Source organism: Rutidosis leptorrhynchoides, chromosome 6 (genome assembly GCF_046630445.1).
Source record: "Rutidosis leptorrhynchoides isolate AG116_Rl617_1_P2 chromosome 6, CSIRO_AGI_Rlap_v1, whole genome shotgun sequence".
NCBI classification, from domain to species: domain Eukaryota; kingdom Viridiplantae; phylum Streptophyta; class Magnoliopsida; order Asterales; family Asteraceae; genus Rutidosis; species Rutidosis leptorrhynchoides.
Window position 1 is genome coordinate 433,629,189 of NC_092338.1, and position 27,316 is coordinate 433,656,504.

General features: G+C 37.2%; 4 protein-coding genes across 4 annotated transcripts; 2 read left to right on the top strand and 2 right to left on the bottom strand.

Annotated features, from left to right (window-relative positions):
* The first annotated feature begins 264 nt into the window (after positions 1–264).
* On the top strand, positions 265–2,630 carry LOC139855278 (uncharacterized). Its single transcript, XM_071844514.1, has 2 exons — positions 265–421; positions 1,951–2,630. The coding sequence occupies exons 1-2, from the start codon at positions 265–267 to the stop codon at positions 2,628–2,630; spliced, it is 837 nt and encodes a 278-aa protein (XP_071700615.1).
* Positions 2,631–3,040: 410 nt separating this feature from the next.
* LOC139855279 (thaumatin-like protein 1) lies at positions 3,041–3,841 on the top strand. The gene is made up of 2 exons (XM_071844515.1): positions 3,041–3,092; positions 3,177–3,841. Exons 1-2 carry the CDS (start codon positions 3,041–3,043, stop codon positions 3,839–3,841), a joined length of 717 nt encoding a protein of 238 aa, XP_071700616.1.
* A 1,087-nt stretch (positions 3,842–4,928) lies between these two features.
* LOC139853172 (fructose-bisphosphate aldolase 6, cytosolic-like) lies at positions 4,929–7,765 on the bottom strand. The gene is made up of 3 exons (XM_071842554.1): positions 7,598–7,765; positions 6,820–7,047; positions 4,929–6,009 (listed from the first exon to the last, which is right to left on the bottom strand). Exons 1-3 carry the CDS (start codon positions 7,623–7,625, stop codon positions 5,192–5,194), a joined length of 1,074 nt encoding a protein of 357 aa, XP_071698655.1. The 5' UTR covers positions 7,626–7,765; the 3' UTR covers positions 4,929–5,191.
* Positions 7,766–25,727: 17,962 nt separating this feature from the next.
* On the bottom strand, positions 25,728–27,086 carry LOC139855280 (putative F-box protein At1g32420). The gene has a single exon (XM_071844516.1). It carries the CDS (start codon positions 27,084–27,086, stop codon positions 25,728–25,730), a length of 1,359 nt encoding a protein of 452 aa, XP_071700617.1.
* Between the last annotated feature and the right edge of the window lie 230 nt (positions 27,087–27,316).

Below are 27,316 nucleotides of genomic sequence, written 5' to 3' on the forward strand. Positions count from 1 at the left end.
CCTTGTTAGTTGTGTAAAATGAACACAATAGCTTGAAAATGTGGGGGTGTCTTGTATTTGATATCAAGAACATGATGCATGATAATGCGTTCTATCGTATCGAATGAGTTGTACTCGATCCAAATTAGCATATGCTGTAAGCAAGCTGAGTAGATACAAGAGTAATCCAAGTACATCTCATTGGAGTTGTATGATTCTAGAGCGACAAGTGGATATGTATTTACACTTGGAAGCGTTGTTATTTCGTGAAAATCGTGTAAACTAATGGTTATTGCTAGATCCACGATGGAATCAGAATTCATCGCTTTGGATAAAGCTGGTGAAGAGGTAGAATGGCTACGTCAATTTGTTAAGGATATACCAAAATGGCCAAAGCATGTGTCGGCCATACGTATACATTGTAATAGCCAATCGGTGATTGGTAGAGCTCATATTACAATGTATAATGGTAAGACTGACGTAGACATAATAAAGTACGACAACTAATCTCTAGAGAAATATCAATATTGACTATGTAAATTCAAAGGATAATATTGCGGATCCGCTAACAAAAGGCTTAAGCAGAGAGCTAGTGTATGAGCCGTGCGTGGGAATGGGACTAAAGCCCATGAAAGGCTAAGTTTGTATGAAGGAAAACCTAACTCAGTTGACTGGAGGTCCCAAGATCTGAGTTCAATAGGACAACCTACTTGTATGAACTGGCGAAGTTACTGCAGGGGAGTTAATTACTAAACTAGCAACCCCTAACTTTTTTAAAGGGAGTTTACTAATTAAGAGTAGACTTCCTAGTCCATTCCTAAAAGTGACATGTAAAAGGATAAGTCCATGGCTTTTAATGATTCAACTGAAATAACCATGCGTGGTTGATCAGTAGCCATTCGGTGGTGAATCACCTATGTGAGAGAGAAGTGGGGTCGCTTCGAAGGGTATTGTTGGGGCACAATACTTGATAAGCTCTCGCAGAACCAGGCTAATGTTCATGACCATAACGAACATAACTATGAGGACTTGACTTTGTCAGGGAGAGTTTTTGTGTGAAGCGTATTATCGCCTACACAAATGGCAGACGAGTTCAAAGACATCGCCGTCTACTCAGAGCCAGTAGACTAAGTGCGTTTCATGAGTGAAGGTTCAAAGGGTAACATCTACCTATCGTATGCAAGATTCAACTGCTGGAAATTTTGTTTGAACATGTGTGTGTTGAGATCGATTTAAACTCATTGAGGTGTAAATGAGGTTTACACCAATTATTAGCGTATATTATAATGATATGTTTATGTAGTCGGTGGCCAAGGCTACATAACATAACGTTATATATCCAAAATATGAGATATAAATGCTCGAGAGCTGTTGAAGTGAGCTACGTTGAATGAGAAGTCCGGTAACTGTTAGTGTGTAAGTTATCAATTTCATTCGTGTGGGGAATTGTTGGAAAATTAGTTTTGATGTGTGAATTAAAATTGATGTTAAAGAGTAAGTTTGAAGATTGCAATTATTGTGACTCTTCATATCTTTAACTTGTCAATAATAATGACATTTTATTGTCTTTAAGTCACCATCCTTTTATTTTCTTCCAAGACATATAACAAGAGATGTAGTCTCTAGTTGAAGTAGTAGAAAAAATGGCTCATGAAAAACACATACATATATACAACTTTACATAAGCTTTTGTAAGTATAGTGTTCATCCTTTTGAACAAGCAAAGTGTGTAGCTTATGAAGAACAATATAGACAACTTTTTCAGGCAAGTGTTCAAGTCCGGCAGTACGCTGTTTCGGATCGGTGTACCCTGGGAACAGACGAAGAATCGGTTTAAGGGAATTGTGTCAAACACAAGCCCGGTTCAACCTTTAATTCGGTTAGCTCGTTTTAATTTTCAGTTCTTATTCTATATATGTTTATAATCTGATTATATTGCTTGAGTAATATGTTATTATTTGATTTACTCAGTTTCAGTTTCGTATACTATATTCCTACAAAAATTCCCTATGTTACTAAATGTGCCGATTCCTAACAGAGATGAGAGTGATAAATTATTTTGGAAGACACATGATGGAAGCCTAGTAGAGTTCTCTGCTAAACAAGCATGGGAATCTATCCGTCCACATGCGTCAAAGGTTGATTGGGCCGAATTTGTTTGGTTTGCTAATGCGATCCCCCGTCATTCCTTTATTACTTGGTTACTTGTTAAAGAGAAGCTAAAGACTCAAGACAAGATGAAGGATTGGGATGTAGTAGATGCGTATTCGTTGCTTTGCTCGTTATGTAAGTTACAGCATGATTCTCATAACCATCTATTTTTTGAATGCAAATTTTCATTGGAGGTCTGGGAAAGGGTGAAGCGGCTCATTGATATTCCGGGTATTGGGAACAAATGGAAAGAGATTGTTCAACAGTTTGTGCCGGTTGCTAAAAGGAAAGTGGCTCGAGTCATAGTTGCCAAAATAGTGTTCACAGCAACGGTATATTTCGTATGGCAAGAACGTAATGCAAGGTTGTTTCGAGGGGAATCACGAAATCCAACCCAGGTTTTCAACATCATCTTTGGAACTGTGAGATTAAAGCTGATGTCGGTGAAGTTTAAAGAGTCTCCTCACGTGCACAAGTTGAAGATGGCTTGGAAAATATAATGTGCTCGTGTTGTTTGTGGTTGTTCTTTGATTTGTGTCGGTTGCTTTTTATGTAGCCTTTGACATTTTTCATGTTTTCGAGTTTATTTGCTCGTTGACATTTTTGTAATTGTGAATTTATAATAATATTTACTGGGTGTACACCATTTACCAAAAAAAAATTAGTGCTAGGTAGTTAACCTATGTTCTTATGTAATATATTATCAATTATTATCATTTATTATTTAATTTAATATTCATCTGAATTTTGATAGTATGTGCTTAATTGGGATATCAATGCTAAGTAGTTAACATATGTTCTTATGTAATAAATGTCATTATTATTCCCCTATCTATTTAACACGGGATTTATACAAACCATTTTCATATATCTTGAACAAACTACAAATACTTCATACAGATTATTGATAATGAAGATTGAACTTCTCATTGCTCTTTTCCTAGCCACAACTTTGATATATGGTATGTTCGCTCCTTAATTATATGAAATTGAATATGTAACAATTTCGCTCATAACAAAAATCAAATAACATTAATTCATTGCAGGTGTTCGTTCGACCGTTTTCACGATTAAAAACAATTGCAATCACGCAATAGCACCCGGCATTCTAACCGGCTCGGGGACCCCTGTAACATCAGGGTTTGAACTAGGACCTGGAGCCTCAAACGCTGTTGACATATCCGGGTCATGGTCAGGTAGAGTTTGGGCTAGATATGGTTGCTCAAATAACGGTGGAAAGTTTAGTTGTGCAAGTGGAGATTGTGGTTCGGGTCAAGTAGAATGCAATGGTGCTGGTGGAGCCCCACCCGCAACACTTGCTGAATTCACATTATCCGATGCTAGTGGTAAAGACTTTTATGATGTTAGTAATGTTGACGGATTTAATTTGCCCGTTTCGATAAATGCACAAGGTGGTGGATGTGCATCAACCGATTGTTCGGCCAATATAAACGCTAAATGTCCATCTGACCTTGCGGTGAAAGATGGATCAGGTGGAACGATCGGATGTAAAAGTGCGTGTGTGGCGTTTAACACAGATGAATATTGTTGCAGGGGAGATTTTGGAACACCTCAAACATGTCATCCAACAGATTATTCAAAGTTATTTAAGGGGCTTTGTCCTAAGGCTTATAGTTATGCTTATGATGATGGTTCAAGCACTTTTAGTTGTGCTACCGGTGGTAATTATGTTATTACATTTTGTCCATGAGATCATTGCAACGAAAAATTGAAAACTTGAATATCGAGTAATGAATGTTACATTTACCAATTTTTTAGCATATTATTTTCTATAAACCGTTACATTATATATATATATATATATATATATATATATATATATATATATATATATATATATATATATATATATATATATATATATATATATATATTAATTATAATATGATACGTCACTAGTTTTTGATGTTGAAACTTACAAAATGACATCTTAGATCATCTTTGATGTGTTAAAAAGTGTGTTTTTTGACATTATAATAGTAATGAAAAAACGCATGCACAATGACGTTTCATTGTAAATATAATCATATATCTATATAATTTCGTATTTATAAATATTTTTTGATTAATAATATTATTATTAAATGGATATCATTATAAGGAATAAAACTACTAGTAACGGTTGCACCAATCTAAAGTCAGTCAGTTTCAGAGATTGACACCACAACTAGCAAGCTTCCTTGCTAGCACCAATGCTCTAGCATCCACCATTTCACAAATTAATGGCATTTTTCATCAAGCTGCTGTGTGCGTCTTTGTTGTACAACATGCAGTAAAAGTGATACTTTGTATCACTTAATTAATTGAGGTGGATACATATAATGATGACGGGATATGTTATGAATATTAGTGAAATGTGATAACTGAAGAGAAGATTAAAGAGATTGGAATGGGCGTAGAAGTCTCCATTTTCGGGGGTTTAACAAGAAACAAAATGTAAAGAAGCATGTTTTTCACCAATTACCATATTATAATCACCAATTTACCAATCATAGAGGACAAATAGAAAGAAAAAAAAATCTATGACAGAATTTTAGTAAAAGCATGTTTTTCACCAGTAATTACAGGATGACGGGCCCACTTACCTCTTACCTGTAGGCATCATCTTGTTTGAACAAATTAGCATACAGTTAGTGGAAGTTAGAATTGTATTATGGGTGGCAAAATGGGCGGTCAGCTTTTGTCACAGGTCAGACAGTTCAAACGAGTCACAGGTCATTGTAATTTCAAACAATACCAGTGAAGTATCAAATTACACAAGATACATAAAAAATACAGTAAAACATAAATATATATAATTTTTCAGAAAACAGTTCAAAGACATCATCAACCTGAACCAATGCTTGAAGTTTCTCAAGCTTATTCGCCGAGGCTAGACAAAAATTAAAAAGCCTAGTAATAAGTATGCCCGAGGTTTAAACACCAAAAAAAAAAAAAAAAAAAAAAAAAAAAAAAGTAATATCCCCTGTGAATTAAACACAACCAATGGAACCATTACTCATGAGAAATCAGTAATATTATTTTATACCCATTAATAAAATTAGTATTTGTAATCCTTAACATGAAGACTCTCAGTAGCCCCATCAACAGCAGCACCACCCTGATATTTTCCAAGTGTTGCATCAGAATTCGCCTTGCATCGAACAAGAAACGCGTCTTGAGCCGCCTTCACATTTTCTTCCTTACCAGCCCACGCCTTGAGTGTACTCTGTTGTAACGCACGTCCAAACGAAAAAGTCAAACTCCACGGCTTCTTACCCTTCAACTGGTTCATCGCATTCAAGTTGACTGTAGCCTCTTCCTCACTTTGACCACCAGACAAGAACACGACAGCTGGGACCGCTGCAGGCATGGTTCGTTGAAGTGCACGGACTGTGTACTCAGCCACAACTTCGGGTGCAACCTTTTTCGCATCAGATCCTGGTGTAACCATGTTGGGTTTCAAAAGTGTACCCTCGAGAAGCACATGGTGGTCATTAAGAGCCTTGTAGCAAGCAGCTAGAACACGTTCTGTTACATCAGCACACTTGTTGATGTCATGAGGTCCATCAACGAGGATTTCGGGCTCAACAATTGGGACTAGCCCGTTTTCTTGGCAGATGATAGCGTATCGGGCTAACCCGTTAGCGTTTTCGTTAATGGCTAGCTGGGATGGCTCGTTAGGGCCGATCTTGAGGACAGCACGCCACTTGGCAAACCTAGCACCGGCTGAGTAGTATTGGGCGCACCGCTGGCCAAGACCGTCTAGACCTTGAGTGGTGGTCTCACCATTGGTTCCGGCTAGCTCGACTGTACCCTTGTCGACCTTGATTCCGGGAAGGACATTCGCCTCCTTCATCACATCAACAAAAGGCTTACCTGCAACAATTATTACATGTATATTATAAATAGAGAATACCAAATATGCTCAATTGAAGTCACTCAACTAGAATTCCTATTTCTTCTAATTTTATTTTATTTTTATTTTTTTTTGAAAGGCAAGTAAGTTTTATATATATATATATATAAAATACACGAAACAAAGTAGCAAGAAGCTAGACAAGACACGAGACCACGCACAAACACACAAACAAACATAAACTGGAACACACTAGCACGAGAACACTAAAGGAAACTCGCACACCCCTAGCCCAACTACCAAAGATCCACACCGAAATGAATACCACGACTAGTTATTTAATCTATGTTATGAGCAACAAGCAACTTCATCATCGTCCTCTTCTAATTTTAAGTGTTAAATTACTATAAATTTTATTTAAGACAAAATATCACCGATGGTCTCTGTGGTTTATAACGGAGATCTGTACTTTTTCCATCATGGATGGTCTCTGTGGTCACGGGTGATTAAAATGCAAAACACAGGGACCATCCTTGACCCAAAAAAAACAACACTGGGACCATGAGTGTAAACCGATACAAAACACAGGGACCATTCGTGATATTTTGTCTCTATTAAACCTGAACTGCAACTAAATTTGGGTGTTGTTACCAGAACACATACAATTCCTATTAAAGTCTACCAATAGTTAATAACCTGCAAAGTTTATATACAAAAATTACTAATAACAAAATTTGATCATCAATTTGCTCAAGAAGTTTTCTAACTCTACCCCTAGTTTTGATTTATGATAACACATTGGCAGATGTTGATATGTTAAATGTTTGTACCTGCAGCGGTTTTTTGGTAGAGAGTTTCTTCGAAAAGAATGATTCCGCTAAGGCAATCCATGGCACCAGGGGTGCAGAAAAGAAGCTCGCGAAGGGCTCGCCTGTTTGACTCAACGTTCTCGACATTGATGCTAGCAAGACGCTTTCCAATTGTGCCAGTTGATTCATCAGCAGCTAAAATACCTTTTCCGGGTGTACCAATGTATGTAGCATTGGCAATAAGTTCATCTGATATACAACAACAACATTCAGTGTAAATAACTGATCATATTAATTTACTGCAAACTAGTTATTAGCAAAATCAACATCAATTGCATTTAAACCGTGAAGTTACAACCAATTAAAGCATAAACTACAAGCAAAATAAAGCATGTAGACAAATTAATAGTAACACTTTGTAGTAATTTTAAGATTGGTCATGAATCTCAACTTATATTTCCATTCTAATGGAAAAAATTGAAGTATATATTATTATTTTATTTTAAATATAATAATAAAATAATAATAATAAATAAAGCATATACTGTTAAAAAAAATAAACGGTTATCAAGTACTGTAATCCAAATGGCATCTCAAAACATTTTTTGAATTTTTTCCATTAAGTTTTTTATGATGATCCATGATCATGATATAATATAACATAAAAAATATCAAAATCAGTCAGATTATCAACAATCACAAACGAAATTAAAAAACCTGCTAATTAATATTAATCACAGATGTTACAATACAAAATTAAAATGGTAACAAAACAGATGATGAAAATAAGGAATCATACCAGCGTACTTTCCCTTGTAACAAGACATGATTATGAGATTTGATTTTGATTAAAAAATAATAATAAATAGGTTGAGAAGGAGAGAATGATATGAAAAAAGAAGATTGTTTGAGGGTTTATATATAAAGAGAAGAAGGTGGGAGGATCGGATTTGTCGCTGCTTTTTTTCTTTTTCATCAAGTTGTTTTATTAAACCGCTTTCTATGCCGGTTTTTAATACTTTTTTTTTGTATGTAAATTATTTTGTTTTCTTAATTAACGGTTTGGTATAATTTTGAGTTTTAATTTTGATTTGATACGTATTTTGTCTATATATAACTTTGTTTATTATCTCAAATTATTTATTCTTTTTATTTTATTTATACCTTGTCCTAATAATTGTTAATTTTAATGATTACTTAATTAATATCAAAAATTATCTATCTAACCATTATTAATTATTTTCAATTTAATTTTCAAATAAACCCATTTTAACTAACAAATATATATTTAGTAAATGTATTATAAATCCAGTAAAACTTACTATTACATGACAATTTTCAATCGAAACGCAAAAACTCGTAACTCACAGGGCTACAATTTTAAATTTTGTAATTACTTGAATATAGTCTTTTTTTTTTAATTGTTATACTTTTATTTTATATAGTTTAATTGTTTGATCTAAATGCTTATATAAATTTCAAAATTTCTTTAGTTTTTTAACTATATTAAGTAGTTGATTAAATTTGAAAGAGACAAAGCTTGCTTATATAAGCCGTAGGTTGTAATTTGATTGCACTTTGACGTCCAAATTTAGTAGAGATCCAATGACGTTATCCTTAGCCCCAAAGTATGTTTTGTATGTAGCTCTCTAAGTTATGCACTGTTATTTTATACTAACGTCATCGCTAATTCAAGAGTTTATCATCAGTCAAAAAGACATTTAAAATTTCGTTGATCTTAGCCTTGACCCTCCCAATACAGATGTTTAAGTTCCGCCACTGCTTACTGTATGTAACAATAAAAAAACACCATTTTGTTATTGTAGATTTAATATTTAAACTAGTTGTGGAGCCCTCGCTTCGCGCCGGGGGCTCCGTTTTGAATGCGAGTTAAAAAAAAAGTCTAGATCTATTTTGTAAAAAAAAAATAAAAAAAAAATCGACATCTAACATTGAAGGGTTGTTCCTTTTGTGAAAGTTGCTTCTTTTATCGTTGAGGAAGAAAAGAGAAAAAAAAAGTTAGTTGATTTTTTTGTAAAAAAGTATTTTTTCGACATCTTTTGGTAACATTGAAGGGTTGGTTCTTTTACGAAAGTTGCTTATTTTATCGTTGGGGACAAAAAAAATTGTAAAAAAAAGAATGTTTTTTGACATCTTTTGGTAGCATTGAAGCGTTGTTCATTTTATGAAAGTTGCCTCTTTTATCGTTGAGGAAGAAAAGAGAGAAAAAAAAGTTAGTTGATTTTTTTTGTAAAAAGGTATTTTTTTTTCGACATCTTTTGGTAACATTGAAGGGTTGGTTCTTTTACGAAAGTTGCTTATTTTATCGTCGGAGACAAAAAAAAATGGTAAATGACGAAAATACCATTGGTTACTATTGGTGAATAATGAAATAGAGTTTTGTCTATTAGTATATATATATAAATAATAGTAGTACTAATAACAAAAATAATGAATAGTTATTAGATAGTAAAAAGTATGTGGTCGATTTATAATGGATGAGAAGTGTAATGGTGAATTTATGAAATGTGAAAAGTTTGTGGTAAGTTTATAAAAGTTATAAAGTTAATTATTATAGAGGTGTGGTTGAATTATAAAAAAAGTAAAAGGTTTGGTGGTTGAATTATAAAAAGTAAAAAATGGGTGTGCGTTTGTGAAGTTTAAAAAGTTAACTAGTCATTTTAAGTATGTCTTTTAGATATGTAGGTATAATATAACAATTAATACATTATTACTTCTTATAACAATATTAAATAAGAGACAAATTAGACAATTCATAAATATATCTTATCTTACTAATATATCTGAAATCCAACAAAATGTCAAACCAGACAGTTTTTATGGAACGAAATGAGTATTTATTATAGTTTACAATCAGTTGCTAAGATATTGATATTATGATGTTGTCATCAACCATGCTTAGTTTCCATTGTTTCAATAATACACATGTGATATGATTGCCAAATGGATACTAATTTAGTTACAAAAATCAATAGATTTTCTTTTAAATATCATATAAAGTCTTCGCATAAACCTCAACTGTAGTTAAAGGTGTCTCGGCTTCACAATTTATGAAAGAGTGATGTTTAATAACATTATTTTTCTCTTTGATTCGATCCGAAAATAGTTCCGAATACATACTTCGATATTTTTTAGAAGCTGGAGGAAGTGTTTATAACTTAGGATGCACTTGATTACCTTTTAAATGAATGGTTAATGTTGAATCATTTAGCGTTCAACACGTTTGTTTTTGAAGTCTAAATAACATATGATACTAAATCTTTAAACTTTAGTGCCGAACCATTCAAAGTTGAGATTTCTAGTTAACCATTAAACACTAAATATTATTAATATCGTCTTTAAAATGTATTACAAACATATTAAATAACTATATTATTTTTTATTCATGTAGAAGGTTAATAGCGTAATTTTACATTATTTGCATCGTTCATTCAAAATGATTAGTAAACTTGTTATTGTGATTCAGAACTAACTATACTCGGTACTTTAAAATTATTCAGATTATGAATAATTTGACGTTCAATCATTTTGTTTTGTCAAACATACACTAATTGCGTGTGATACAATTTCCATTAATAATAATAATATTATTATTATTATTATTATTATTATTATTATTATTATTATTATAATAATAATAATAATAATAATAATAATCAACTTAAAAGTATTAAAACTTACAAAAAATTAGTGGGGAGCCTAGAGACAATCTGGGCCCCCACACCTCTAGCAATAGCAAAACCTATCCTAGTAAAAATATGAGCAGCAGCACCGGCACCAATATCTTGCGCCATCGAACTCTTCTGAACCCGCTTTAGCAAAGAAACAGCATCCTTTTCTAATTCCCCAAGGGAAGAAAATGAGAAAGGAATGAAACCATAACCAATCGTCTGACAGCTAGATTCGTACTTGACCCGCTTCCGACGAGCCGCATCAACCACAGCACGTCCAGGGACAAAGTCAGAAAGCCCAGACTGTGTCAAAGGAGAAGACCCTGTCAAGTCAACACAAACATCGCGACCACAATCCCAGGAATAAAGTAACACATCTGCAGGTCTGAGGGCCCTGTCGTTCCCTCCAGACAACCCAATGTCAACCTCCTTTCTCGCTGAAATCCCAGATCGATAACAAACATCAACAAGGGAATCCCGAACAACATTATGTCGATGCTTAATACCCACCATACCAGCACAAGACACCGCGTGATCCCCGAAAATATCCCCAGTAAAAACCCTTGAACAGGCAGAGCATGCCGTCGAGATAGAGAACAATGGAACACCTAATCGGTAGCACAACACACATCGGTAAGTCTTTGCGTTCATCGTCTGACCCAACCCCAAAATTGGGACTGCCCTTAGCCAAGCAGAGGTGTGATCACCCTGCTGCGATTTCCATAAGGCCGATTGTCGGGGAGATAACGAAAAAGTGGATTCTGCAGAAGCGGTAACCTTTGTGAAATAAACATCTGCCAATTTCTTCATGAGTATTGGGGCAGCGACCTCACTCGAATTACCTAAAATATCAAACCCAACTGTTTTATTAAACAGACCCAATGCATCTTCAAAAGCACGACCAAGACCAACAATACTCGCATGACGTAGTAGCTTGGTCTGCAATCCAGCAGACTGTAATCGAGAAGCCAGAAAAGCATAATGACGAACATCTCCCGCAGAATAAACACCAAGCCCTCCAAATGCAAATGGCAAGGTGGCAAGCCGCCACTGCCAATCACCAAACCCAGGCCCTGAAGCAGTAACAATACGCTCCAAGGAAGATCGAAGAGCTCCATCGAAAGCGCGTTGAGCCGCCTCAAATATACTAGGAGGACAAGTACGCAAGGAAAAGTAGAGTTTAGAAACTCCCGTACATGCCCTAAGCAACAACAACTCACACTGAGGATCATCAAGCTTAGCAACCTTATCCATAAGCGCAATGGACTTGGTCACCCTTTGCATCACCAGTTCACTACAAAAACCAGGATCGGAACTTGCGGGGGCCCCAAGCAACTTAACACCATTTAAAGGCCGAGCGATATTAGGAGGAAAGACACCTACTTGCCTGCTGCGAGGGTCCTCAGTAGGCCAGAAAATTTCAGTTTTTTCAACGTTGAGATGCAGCCCAAAACGAGGCCCATCCTCCATAATCAAATGCAAAACCTTCCCCACCACCAAAGTGTCCCCAATAATAGTACCATCATCCAAATACCACGCCTGAAGACAAACCTCAAAATTATCTCTGATTTTAGAAACTAAGGGTTGTAGGACCAAAGCAAAAAGCAGCGGACCAAGGGGATCACCCTGTTGCACCCCCTGAGAAGACCATAATGTGTGGTTCCCATAATACAATCTGCCTGGATTAGAGTAGCAAAATTCAACCCACCGAGAAAGGCTCGGACAAAGGCGGCGAACTTCACGTAACATGACCGTACGATCAACTAGATTGAAGGCATTTTGAAAATCAACTAATAACATAGAGAGGCCAACATCAGAGCCACGATCCTCAATCAGCCGATTCACAGCATGAAGAATAGCCTCACCACCTGAAGAAACACCAACACCAAACTGAAGACCATCGAAGTAACTTCCCAAAGACTGGCCAACCATAGCAGCGCCAACCTTCGAAACAAGACGTCGCCAAACAGTACCCACAGCTATAGGACGAAGACCACCGCCGGGCTTGACAAGCGGTGTGAGGGGAGCACTAGCAATATACTCTCCTAATTCCATAGGGCACCTTCCAGCTAGAAAGAGATTAACGACTCCGGTAATAGAGCCAACCAACTCATCCGAGACTGCCACAGCAGCACCACTCAAGCAATCCAAAAGGTGTTGTGCACGTAAACCATCCCTACCACATGAAGTGCCCCGAGGAAAACTTTTAATCTGGCCCAAAACAACAGCAGAAGTCGTAACGAGGTGAAGGTGATCAACCGTCATATCAGGCAAGGATGGAGCGATAGAAGAAGGGTGCTTAGACAGCAAGTCCGCCAGTGTGGCGTCATTATAAGGAGCAACGCCTGATGAAGAAAGAACACGAGCTGCAGCGGTGTAATGGCCATCACAAATCTTCCTACGACACTGCTTAATAATAAAATTATTATTATTATTATTATAATAATAATAATAAACTTAAAAGTTTTAAAACTTACAAAAAATTAGTGGGAAGCCTAGAGACAATCTGGGTCCCCACACCTCTAGCAATAGCAAAACCTATCCTAGTAAAAATATGAGCAGCAGCACCGGCACCAATATCTTGAGCCATCGAACTCTTCTGAACCCGCTTTAGCAAAGAAACAGCCTCCATTTCTAATTCCCCAAGGGAAGAAAATGAGAAAGGAATGAAACCATAACCAATCGCTTGACAGCTAGATCCGTACTTGACCCGCTTTCGACGAGCCGCATCAACCACAGCACGTCCAGGGACAAAGTCAGAAATCCCAGACTGTGTCAAAGGAGAAGACCCTGTCAAGTCAACACAAACATCGCGACCACAATCCCAGGAATAAAGTAACACATCTGCAGGTCTGAGGGCTCTGTCGTTCTCTCCAGACAACCCAATGTCAACCTCCTTCTTCGCTGAAATCCTAGATCGATAACAAACATCAACAAGTGAATCCCGAACAACATTATGTCGATGCTTAATACCCACCACACCAGCACAAGACACCGCGTGATCCCCAAAAATATCCCCAGTAAAAACCCTTGAACAGGCAGAGCATGCCGTCGAGATAGAGAACAATGGAACACCTAACCGGTAGCACAACACACATCGGTAAGTCTTTGCGTTCATCGTCTGACCCAACCCCAAAATAGGGACTGCCCTTAGCCAATCAGAGGTGTGATCACCCTGCTGTGATTTTCATAAGGCCGATTGTCGGGGAGATAACGAAAAAGAGGATTCTGCAGAAGCGGTAACCTTTGTGAAATAAACATCTGCCAATTTCTTCATGAGTATTGGAGCAGCGACCTCACTCGGATTACCTAAAATATCAAACCCAACCGTTTTATTAAACAGACCCAATGCATCTTCAAAAGCACGACCAAGACCAACAATACCCGCATGACGTAGGAGCTTGGTCTGCAACCCAGCAGACTGTAATCGAGAAGCTAGAAAAACATAATGACGAACATCTCCTGCAGAATAAACACCAAGCCCTTCAAATGCAAATGGCAAGGTGGCAAGCCGCCACTGCCAATCACCAAACCCAGGCCCTGAAGCAGTAACAATACGCTCCAAGGAAGATCGAAGGGCTCCATCGAAAGCGCGTTGAGCCGCCTCAAATATACTAGGAGGACAATTACGCAAGGTAAAGTAGAGTTTAGAAACTCCCGTACATGCCCTAAGCAACAACAACTCACACTGAGGATCATCAAGCTTAGCAACCTTATCCATAAGCGCAATGGACTTGGTCACCCTTTGCATCACCAGTTCACTACAAAAACCAGGATCGGAACTTGCGGGGGCCTCAAGCAACTTAACACCATTTAAAGGTCGAGCAATATTAGGAGGAAAGACACCTACTTGCCTGCTGCGAGGGTCCTCCGTAGGCCAGAAAATTTCAGTTTTTTCAACGTTGAGATGTAGCCCAAAACGAGGTCCATCCTCCATAATCAAATACAAAACCTTCCCCACCACCAAAGTGTTCCCAATAATAGTGCCATCATCCAAATACCACGCCTGAAGACAAACCTCAAAATTATCTCTGATTTTAGAAACCAAGGGTTGTAAGACCAAAGCAAAAAGCAGCGAACCAAGGGGATCACCCTGTTGCACCCCCTGAGAAGACTATAAGGTGTGGTTCCCATAATACAATCTGGCTGGATTAGAGTAGCAAAATTCAACCCACCGAGAAATGCTCGGACAAAGGCGGCAAATTTCACGTAACATGACCGTACGATCAACTAGATAGAATGCATTTTGAAAATCAACTAATAACATAGAGAGGCCAACATCAGAGCCACGATCCTCAATCAACCGTTTCACAGTATGAAGAATAGCCTCGCCACCTGACGAAACCCCAACACCAAATTGAAGACCATCGAAGTAACTTCCCAAAGACTGGCCAACCACAGCAGCGCCAACCTTCGAAACAAGACGTCGCCAAACAGTACCCACAGCTATAGGACGAAGACCCCCGCCGGGCTTGACAAGCGGTGTGAGGGGAGCACTAGCTATATACTCTCCTAATTCCATAGGGCACCTTCCAGCTAGAAAGAGATTAACGACCCCGGTAATAGAGCCAACCAACTCATCCGAGACTGCCACAGCAGCACCACTCAAGCAATCCATAAGGTGTTGTGCACGTAAACCATCCCTACCACATGATGTGCCCCGAGGAAAACTTTTAATCTGGCCCAAAACAACAGCAGAAGTCGTAACGAGGTGAGGGTGATCAACCGGCATATTAGGCAAGGATGGAGCTATAGAAGAAGGGTGCTTAGACAGCAAGTCCGCCAATGTGGCGTCATTATAAGGAGCAACGCCTGATGAAGAAAGAACACGAACTGCAGCGGTGTAATGGCCATCACAAATTTTCCTACGACACTGCTTAATATTACGCACTTCCAAATTAAGGACCTCATATAAAGAAATGTTACTCTTCACGAGGTAATTATGTCATATTTCATTTTTTTGGTTTTGTTTTTTCCTTCTTTACTTTTGGGCCATTTTTAAGTTTTATAAATAAATAACTATTCCAAAGTCCGGGATAACAACGTTATCCTCGCCCGGAGCATACAGTCATTTTACGCGCCAAAACCCTTATAAAAAGGGTTTTTGTGTTACCCTATATGAACATATCCGATAAATCCACCCCCTTCTATGCTCTTTTCCTGACCCTTTCTAAGTTTCTTGGATCCTGCCCTGTGTCTCTCTGGACTTGGCTATCGCTCATGAATGTTATATAAATATCTCTATGTAGTGATCGGCCTTCTAAAAGCTTCGCCAGAAGCGACTAGTCACTTCACGAATACTATAATGCCTATTAACTATTAACTTTATTATTAAAACACAATGCATTCCTTCACATTTCAAGGGCGGGATAAATGGTTTAACTACCCCCTTATTTGATAGTGCTCCAAATGAACATATATTTAGTAGCAATATCGTTTCAATATGTAAAGTTTTTAAATGTAATTTCCTTATTTTTAGTTGTAATAGTTAAATAAATAAGTGCGAAGACGAAAGACGCAAATCGCTCGGAGATGAAGATTTAAAGACAAAAACGAAGATTTGAAAGACCAAAACGTCCAAAATGGTCAAACGTACAAGTTACACTCCAAGTGGTTCAATATATTGATGAGAAACGTCTCAAAATTACAAAAGTACAAGCCGCAAAATGCAAAGTACAAGATATTAAATTATACGAAAAGGCGTTAGAAAATCCGGAACCAAGACATGAACCAACTTTCAACGCTCGACGCAACGGAGCTAAAATTACAAGTTAACTATGCTCAAGAATATAATATAATATTTAAATAATTCATAATAAGAATAATAATAAATAATAAAAAGTTGTTAATTGAGCATAGTTAAGGGGTCATAAGTGAAAATTTCAAATCACCAATTGCCTATAAAATGGAATTCACGGAGTAATGAAAAAATACACCTTTCTTCATATTTCTTTCTCTCTTCTGTAATATGTAATATATATTTATATTATAATTTTAATATAAGTTAATTTTAATAATAAAGTTATGGTTTAGTTGGGTTATTGTAAGAAATATTTTACGGGTTTTAAGTCGAAATTCTGTCCGTGCAACGCTACGCGATTAATCATCACTGTAAGCTATGTTCTTCCTTTTTAATTTAATGTCTCGTAACTAAGTTATTATTATGCTTATTTGAGCCGAAGTAATCGTGATGTTGGGCTAAAATATTAAGACGGGGTTATTGAACTTTGTACCATAATTAAGGTTTGGGCAAAAGACCGACACTTGTGAAAATTGGACTATTGACTATTAATAGATGGGGGGTATTGTCTAATTGAGTGACAACTCATTGGAGTCTGTCGAACCTATCTTCAAATTAATTAACCTAATAATTAATAATGATTATGGTTCTCCTATTTAGTGACGTTGTCCTATTATAATCATTTAATTAATTATTCGGGTTGGGTAATTGATTATTCAAACTGATCAAGTGGGTAAATTAATATTCATATCTAATCAAAACAGGGGTGGATTACATACAGTGATAACTGGTGTAATTGTTGACAGAAGTGATAACTGCGTCACAGTTTAAATCCTTAATTAGTTGGAATATTTGACTTCGGGTATAAGGGTAATTTGACGAGGACACTCGCACTTTATATTTATGACCGATGGACTATTATGGACAAAAACCAGATAGGTATCAAATAAACCAGGACAAAGGACAATTAACCCGAGTAACAATTAATTAAAATCAAAACGTCAAACATCATGATTACGAAAGTTTAAATAAGCATAATCCTTTTATTTCATATTCTATCGCAATTTTATTTATTGTTATTTTATTTATCGTCATTTATTTATTTTACGCACTTTAATTATTGTCATTTATCTTTACGCTTAAAAATATAAAATCGACAAACCGGTCATTAAACGGTAAAAACCCCCTTTTATAATAATATTACTACTTATATATATATATTTATATAAATATAGTTTTATAAAAATATAGTACGTAATCACTAGCTCCCTGTGGAACGAACCGGACTTACAAAAAGCTACACTACTCTACGATTAGGTACACTGCCTATAGTGTTGTAGCAAGGTTTAGGTATATCCCATCCGTAAATTAATAAAACTTGTGTCATATTTTGTAGTATTTCCTAGTAAAAATAATACTATTTCGTACCCTCACGCTACATCATCAAGTTTTGCATTCCTTTTTTTTTTTTTTTTTTTACTCTTTTCATTTCCACACTTTAAGTTAATGATTTTATAATTTCTTCCCCTGAATTTGTATTTTTTGTGTTCGCTCTTTTAACCGAATTAGGTATCTATCTTTATATTCTTTTTTCATTATATTCTTCTGTTAAATTCCTTATTGATCTCAACGTTCTCCATCTCTGACTCCTTCGGAGCCACTTTGATCAGGTTCCTATGTTCTTAACATTCAATATTCCACTTGATATCAAATTCATTTTGTGTGTTATTTGGTTTAGTTTTAAGTTTGTCCTTTTTATTTTCATATCCATTTTTCTTCACCAAAAATGATGCTGTACCTTAGAATATGAGGCTTGTACTTTGTGTTTGAACGGTTTTATGTAGGCAGTAGTGTTCAAGTAGTTTGATAACTTTATTGAGTTGAATTTAATTCTTTCTCTGGTTAACTTTTTGATTATTCTCAACCATATTCATTTTTGTTACTATCATGTTCCATATTAGTTATGTTCCTATTGAAGCTTTAGTCCATTGACGCATACTTATTAGTTTTGGATGAATGAATAAGGATGGTTGCATCACAGTTGAACCAAGTATTGGATTAACTTCTTATAAGGTTGATAGGGTAATTGCTCATTTATAAGACCCTCCAACAATTGTTTGTAGCCATTTAGGGTAGAACCATAGTCAAGCCACTTATGTTAAAGGAGTGCTTTTTTACTACTGTTAGTTGCAAACAAAGGAGTACACAATGTTAAAATGACAATTCATTGGATTTGTAAATTTGAAAAAGATGAAGTTTTTTTTTTTTTTTTTTTTTTTTTTTTTTAATATCTCCAATGCAATTGTAGTGGTGTGGGTTCATTAAATCAAAATAATTGTATCAAAAGAAACAATCAAATGAGTTGATTTTAGTAACACTTCAAAAAAGGTGTCGACCAATATTAGAAATGAAATGAGTCGATTGTTCGTCCTATATGTTTGACATCAGCTTCTTTTGATGCAAAAAGGTGTGATTTGGCACGAACAACCTAACCGTGTTTGCCTTCGGCAACCACCAATCCCACCCCGCAAGGGACCGTGAAGATTTCCAGCCTACAATTTAGAAGCCCATCTTCTAGATATTCAAAGTAGGCAACCTTGACAACTCATATGGAAGTAGCAAAGTTGATAACGATAACGGCCGCCAACCTTCTCCGTTCACACCATTCCACCGCCATAGAATTTTTACTATAAATAGAGGTGCAAACCTTCATTGTAAATCATCCCAAATCACTCAGAGAAGTGTAATCACAACCTAGATGGTGTGTGTGAGTTTTGAGAGTTTTTTTTTAAGAGTTTTGTAATACTCTGTAAATCTATTCTTGTGAGTAATAGAGTAGTTTTTCTCTCAAATTTGTATCTCCCAACGTCCAGGTGATCCTCTCTTCTCAACAAGTGGTATCAGGAGCTTGGTTAGAGACGTTGGTCGAGTTTTGGGTTTTCTGAAGTTTTCTTAAAATTCAATTTTGAGTGTACCATTGGATTCGTCTCGTCGAACCGAGTCCAACGCAAAAAATGGCGACTTAAACGGAGTTACAACGAGCCCAAAAAACGCGGTCAAAGTTTGGTCAACTCGCCGAAATCTTGCCGGAGAAGACGACCGGTGCCAGAATTTTCGCCGGAGAAGACGATCACTGTAGCAATTCACTGTAGCAGCTGGCGGCACTGCAGTGGTCCTGTAGCAATCCACTGTAGCAGTACTGTAGCAGTACTGTAGCAATTCTGAAATTTTACAATTTGGTCCCTGAAATTTTCAAAAATTCATTTTTGATCCCTGAAAGTTTAGAAAATTATAATTTTGCCCATAAGTGGAATTTAAGCCGCGATGTGTCTATTCCACCATTTTCAACCGTTCCGAACGTAACGGTGATCTCTGTTTTCTACAATTCAACCCCGTTTGTGTTGAAAAATTATTTGTAAGGTGATAATGTCCACAGAAGAGTCAACATCATCTTCCGGAGCTATGATTATGCTCACAGCCACAAACTACACGCTGTGGAAACTTCAGATGGAAGATTTCCTCAGCTGTAAGGATTTGTTCGATCCTATTGAATTGAAGGGTATAAACCCTGATTCTGCCAAAGAGAGAGTGGAAGAAATCAAACCGAAAAACTGTTGGTCAGATCCGCCAATGGATTGATCATAGTGTCTTCCACCATGTTGCACAAGAGACAGATGCATATGTCCTCTGGAAAAAGTTGGAGGACATGTACCAGGCCAAGACTGCTCGGGATAAAGCCCTACTGATGAGGCGTTTAGTCAACATGAAGCTTGGCGATGAAGTTCAGGCGCTACTGCTACTTAGTTCCCTTCCCGATAGCTGGGAAACGCTGGTCGTAACACTCAGCAACTCAGCTCCGAATGGCAAACTTATCATGTCAATGGTCAAGGATGCCCTATTCAGTGAAGAGGCAAGGAGAAAAGACATGGGCACAGATCAAACCCATGCCTTTGTCACAGAGAATCGGGGGAGACAGCGAATGAGTAGCAAAAATAAATGGAGAGGCAGAAGCAAGAGCAGGGGCAGGTCAGCTGATGGCAGAAAATCAACATATAAATGTCATCATTGTGGATTAGAGGGACATATGAAGAAGAACTGCTATAGATTAAAAGAGGAACAAGGTCAAAGCAGTTCACAACCGAAGAATAAGGGTGGAGAAACATTAGTTGCTATCACAGGTGATGTAGCTTATTGTTCAACCCATGATGAGACATGCCTTCACGTCTCACGAAAAGATACGGAATGGGTGGTAGATACTGCAGCTTCCTACCACGTGACTCCATACAAGGAATACTTCACAACATACAAAGTTGGAGACTTTGGAGCTGTGAAGATGGAAAATTCCAGTTCCACTGAGATTGTCTGAATTGGTGATGTCAAGATAAAGACAAGTTCCGGGAGCACAATCACTTTGAAGGATGTCCGCCATGTGCCAGATCTTCGACTGAATTTACTTTCCGGAGTAGCTCTCGACAAACAGGGCTATGATAGTCATTTCAGTAAAAGCACATGGAAGTTGTCAAGAGGCGCTATGATAGTCGCTCGAGGACACATTTGTGGCACACTGTACAAGACTCATGTGAAGATCTGCACAGACAGTATTAACGTTACAGAAAAGGAGGCTTCACAAAATTTATGGCACCAGAGACTCGGTCACATGAGTGAGAAAGGGTTGTCTACCCTAATAAAGAAGGAGCTTATCAATGTAGACAAGGATGCTGCGCTAGATCCTTGCAATCATTGTTTGTTTGGTAAGCAGCATAGAGTCTCATTTAATTCCTCTTCAACGAGAAGATCAGAGTTACTCAGTCTGGTACACTCTGATGTTTGCGGTCCCTTGGAGGTTGAATCAATTGGCGGCAACCGATACTTTCTAACGTTTATCGATGATGCTTCTCGAAAGGTGTGGGTATATTTTTTGCGGACGAAGGACCAGGTTTTCGAATACTTCAAACAGTTTCATGTCATGGTAGAACGTGAGACAGGAAAGAAGTTAAAGTGTCTTCGATCCGAAAACGGCGGTGAATACTCTTCCAGGCAGTTCGATGCCTATTGCAGATCATATGGCATCCGACATGAGAAGACAGTTCGACGTACCCCTCAACACAATGGTATAGCAGAAAGAATGAACCGAACAATCATGGAACGTGTTCGGAGCATGCTCAGTATGGCTAAGCTGCCAAAGCCATTCTGGGGAGAAGCAGTCAGAGCCGCATGTTACTTGATCAACCGATCTTCATCAGTACCACCGAATTTTGAAGTTCCGGAGAAACTTTGGTCTGGAAAGGATCCATCATACTCTCACTTAAGAGTATTTGGATGTTTGACTTACGCACATGTATCCAAGGAGCTCAGGCAGAAGCTGGATGCAAGAACCACTCCATGTATATTCATAGGCTATGGAGATGAAGAATTTGGATACAGATTATGGGATCCAAAGGAGAAAAAGGTGATCAGAAGTAGGGACGTGGTGTTCCATGAAAGCCAGACAATAGAAGATATTGAAAAGCCCACAATATCTCAGAAGACAAATATTGCTGCTCAGGTGTCAGAGGCAACAACGGAATCATTCATGAGAAATGAATTTTCAGTGCAAGAAGAAATGCCAGAAGTAGAAGATAATGAGAAAAATGACGGTGCTGAGCAGGGGGAGCCACAACCCCATATGCCAGATGTTCTAGAACCATCACTAGGCCAAGATGATGGTGGATCTCCTCAGAATATTCCAGAAGTTCGTAGATCTGAACGAAGCCGGATTCCATCGAGTAGATATCCAGAATCCGAATACCTTCTACTTACTAAAGATGGAGAACCAGAGAGTTTTCATGAAGCAGTAACTCATAAGGATAAAGAAAAATGGTTTCTTGCAATGCAGGGTGAGATGGATTCTCTGCAGAAAAATCAAACTTATGAGATTGTAGAACTTCCACGCGGGAAGAAGGCACTGAAAAACAAATGGGTGTTCAAGCTGAAAAAGGATGGTAGTGGAAAAGTGGTGAAATACAAAGCACGACTTGTAGTCAAAGGATTCCAACAGAAGAAAGGGATTGATTTTGACGAGATATTTTCACCAGTAGTCAAGATGACTTCAATTAGAGTCATACTTGGATTGGTCGCAAGTATGAACTTGGAGCTTGAACAGATGGATGTAAAGACAGCTTTTCTTCATGGAGATTTACATGAAGAAATTTACATGGAGCAGCCGGAAGGTTTTGAGGTTTCATGAGATAACCTCGTATGCAAGCTGAAGAAAAGTTTATATGGTTTGAAGCAGGCACCTAGGCAGTGGTACAAGAAGTTTGACTCGTGCATGGTGACTCGAGGGTACAAGAAAACTGCAGCAGATGAGTGTGTCTACATTCAGAAGTTTTCTGAAGGAAATTTCGTTGCTCTTCTACTATATGTAGACGATATTTTGATGGTAGGGAAAGACACAACGAAGATCAACCAGCTGAAGAAGGAACTCTCAAAGTCTTTTGACATGAAAGACTTAGGACAGGCTCAACAGATTTTGGGAATGCAGATAACCCGAGACAGGAAGAATAAAAGGTTATGGCTATCTCAGGAGAAGTATATTGAACGAGTGCTTTCACGTTTCAATATGAACAATGCCAAACCTGTTAGCATTCCATTAGCCAACCATTTCAAGTTAAGCAAGAGTTCTTGTCCCTCGTCCAAGGAAGAGATCGGGGAGATGTCTTCAGTACCATATTCTTCAGTAGTTGGAAGTTTGATGTATGCGATGGTGTGTACAAGGCCCGATATTGCTCACACAGTGGGAACAGTGAGTCATTTTCTCTCCAACCCCGGTAAAGAGCATTGGGAGGCGGTAAAATGGATTCTCAGATATCTTAAAGGTACAAAGAATCTATGTCTTTGTTACGGGGGAGCTGATCCAATCTTGGAAGGCTATACAGATGCGGATATGGCCGGAGATCCTGATAGTAGGAAATCTACTTCAGGATTCATTTACACTTTTACAGGGGGAGCTATTTCATGGCAGTCAAGACTACAGAAGTGTGTTGCATTATCCACAACTGAAGCAGAGTATATTACTGCCGCAGAAGCTGGAAAAGAAATGTTGTGGTTAAAGCGTTATCTCCAAGAATTTGGAATCAAGCAAAAGGAGTACAAGGTATATTGTGACAGACAGAGTGCTCTAGATTTGAGCAAGAACTCCATGTACCATTCCCGTACAAAACATATTGATATTCGCTATCATTGAATACGCGAGGTAATTGATCGACAACTGTTGAGACTAGAGAAGATACATACAAAGGAGAATCATGCGGATATGTTAACAAAGGTGGTGACTCGAGAGAAGTTGGAGTTATGCAGAGACATAACTGGAATGTTCGTGGATTCGGATGGAGGGGGAGAACTGAAGATTTCCAGCCTACAATCTAGAAGCCCACCTTCTAGATATTCAAAGTAGGCAACCTTGACAACTCATATGGAAGTAGCAAAGTTGATAACGATGACGGCCGCCAACCTTCTCCGTTCACACCATTCCACCGCCATAGAATTTTTACTATAAATAGATGTGCAAACCTTCATTGTAAATCATCCCAAATCACTCAGAGAAGTGTAATCACAACCTAGATAGTGTGTGTGAGTTTTGAGAGTTTTTTTTTTGTAAGAGTTTTGTAATACTCTGTAAATCTATTCTTGTGAGTAATAGAGTTGTTTTTCTCTCAAATTTGTATCTCCCAACGTCCAGGTGATCCTCTCTTCTCAACAACCCGTGCCTTTAAATTGCCTTCCCCGGAAACCCACAATGTGAAGGAACGGGTTCGAACCTGTGCCTGTGCCTGTTTCTGATGCGAGCCAAACACAAGGTGGGCCAGGGATCATAAGCATCGGGTAACACTAAGCTACAAGCTCATTGGTGACATGGGCTTCTTGTTTGATCTTGTAACTGAATTAGGTATTTCTAAATATATTTTTTATAATTATAATTATGTTTTTTGTTCACTTTCTGATTGTCAGTTGCAAACAAAGGAGTACACAATGTTAGCGCACGTTAAAATCGCAAGTTACTAGATTTGTTAATTCGAAACGAGGAGAGAAAGTCAACAATTATAGTGGTGGATAACAACCGGTATGTTTTTCTTACCTTCCTTTATCATATTAGCGGTTTAAATCTTTTACTCATGTTGTTTAAACTCATGAACACTATTGTATTTGACTCCAAACCAAACCTTTTTGCGTTTCTTATTCAAATGAAGGTCTCATGCTGGTTATGGCTTTGATGTGTTAACAACAACCATTGGTAATGTACACCTTTTTGATTTCATCACTAACATTTGGATGATCCTGATATAATACTCATGTTCAATTTTGCACATGACTAGTGGTTGTGTTTAGCATGCTGTGGTTCTGATCCCCTGATTTATTTTACAAAAAAAAAAAAAAAAAAATGTATTTTGTTGCTTGTGACTGACTGTATATTTCGATTAATTGTGGGGCATGCCAAGTTCTTTTTAATTCCGATATATAACTGTATAATGGTGTAGGTTTTATTTAAACACTAATTATACCTAAAGAAGACAATCAAATGGGTTGGTTATGGTAACACTACATGAAGGTGTCAGTCAAGCTCATTATAGATTGTGCGATAAAGCGAGATTTTAAGAAAACTGTAAGTCAACCAGGAATACAATGGGTTGATTATTTGTCCTTTACAAAAAGTAGTTCAATACTTTCGTTGTTTATAGATGCCAAAAAAATAGCTTTCCATACTCATGGATGGTGGTGATAAGATGGACATAATGGACCAGTTGAGTAAAGTGTCAAAAAGGGTAAAGCTAAGTACAAACCGGAGCGGATCAACCTGACCCAAAAATACTTGTTTGTCCATTTTAAATATCGTTAGTAGATAATAAATAACTCAATGTTTTAGCAAAACGATACTTTAAAGAGAACCTTTATTATGTACACTATGTATTTCTAACATCTTTGTTTCTCTATAACATTTTTCTTGTATATAAGTGAACCTTGAAAAATCACTTATAGTGTTATTCTCTTTTGTTACCACTCCCTAAAAATATTAGAGAAAATATGTGTATTAGCCTTTTAATCACGAAGGATCAGATTGTAGCCAAACTCAACAACATCAAGTTGGTAACACACTGATTTCATCAGATTATAATATAATTACAGTAATTTGATGAAACATCAATAGCATTTATGTCAAAAAAAAATAAAAAAAAAAATGAAACATCAATAGCATTTAGTTAAGCAAAAAAAAAAAAAAAAAAAAAAAAAAAATAGCATTTATGTAAAAACAAATTGGCTTCAAACTGTGTATTACTAGATGTTAATTCAATGTTTGACTTATCCCCCTCTTAATGTCTGATCAAACATTTGATGTAACAATGTTAAAATGCTAGACTTAATTGTTATCATTAATTTAAGGATAAGAAAAACTATCACACACGCATCAATGCATACTAATCCGTGACGAAAAACCTAAAATGTAAGAACATAAATTAGATTCATGTATTCCTAGCTGTGATCTCAAAGTCTGGCAATGTGTGCATCAGTGCATCACCTTCATCATCATTTATTGTGTTTGATTGATCAAGTAGTAGTAGTGATTCTGTATAGCATGTAAAAGATGAACTCCATACCTCATCATCTTGGAACTTGTTATCTCCGTTCGCGTATGTTATATAAGAACAACGACCAAAATTTATCCCAAGTTTGTTCAACTGTTTCGAATATGGTTCATAAGCTACAAGCTCTGCTTCATATTGATGCACGCCACGCTCTTCTACATATTTGAAGTCTACTATCTTTTCGATTATAAGTCGGTCATCATTATCCCTGAATCCCACTACTTTCCACCTATACGGTAACGTAAAAGTATAGAGCTTGATAAACGATTTTGAAACATGGTCCATCAACCACACTTCGTGAACATCTTTTCGGTCTGTGTATGTACTTTGAGGCGCGTATCCACTATGAACCACACCAAGAGACCCTCTTAGATTAAAAATCTTAACCTTGTTGAAAATGTCTCTGCGTAGGTGGGCTAACTCATCTGGAAGTTTATTTTTTGTGAATTCTTCGGTTGCCAAATTGAACGATATGATCATGTTACACTCGCCTAAATAGTCAACAGAGGCAGACCAATAAATATACCCGTTTATAATAACCGGAATTTGACTCACAAATAAACTGATAGCAGACCATTTATTAGGAAGTTTGGTTAACGGACTTCTCCAAACCCCTTCACTTAATGTAAATACGTCAACTCGCCACACCCACGTGGATTCAAGTTTTTGTTCAATATTATAATAATATGGAACATAATACTCACTTATTCTAACAATCTTAGGGTCAAGAGAGTTGGGACAAACCCCAAAACCAACTTGAACGACATCCTTATAATAAAGAGCATCAATTGCTAATGATTTTCTTATTGAAGGATTCCAAATAACGTAACGACTAAAACAATTATTTTCACATACATAACAACCAGAAAAACAAAGCAAGCCATGAGAACTACCAATAAACTCTAAACCATTAAACTCTAAACCATTTTTATTTAAAAGACGGTTAACGGATGGCGGATACGACAAAGAAATTTTGTTTTGGAGGAAAATATCGTCATCATCTTCAACTACCCAACAATACTCTCCTTTTTCACCATCAGCAATCACATTGCCTCTATACGCCCTTAAAAGAAAACGTGGTCGTTGCACCTGGCCGAGAATGAAATCGGAATTAAATTCAGAGCTATCAATCAAAGACTTCCATTCTTTCGAGACTGATCGGAATCGAACAATTGATTTAACAGGAAGATGACAAAAGATTTTGATTTGTATAGGTAAAGGTATGTAATCTGTCATCGTTTTTGTTTTGAAGATATACATAACCTATCGATCAATATTTATAAATACAGTACCACCAAATAGGTTAAAAACCCACAAAACTGAGGAAGAAAACCCCACAAATTCGTTGCTGGCCCATACCTGGTTTTAGTTGGGCCGCTGGGGTGATTTAATTTAAAAAACGTGCAGCCCATCTAGCCTCCTCTTTTGAAAGATCCTTTACACGGTCTCAACCAATTTTGGTCCAC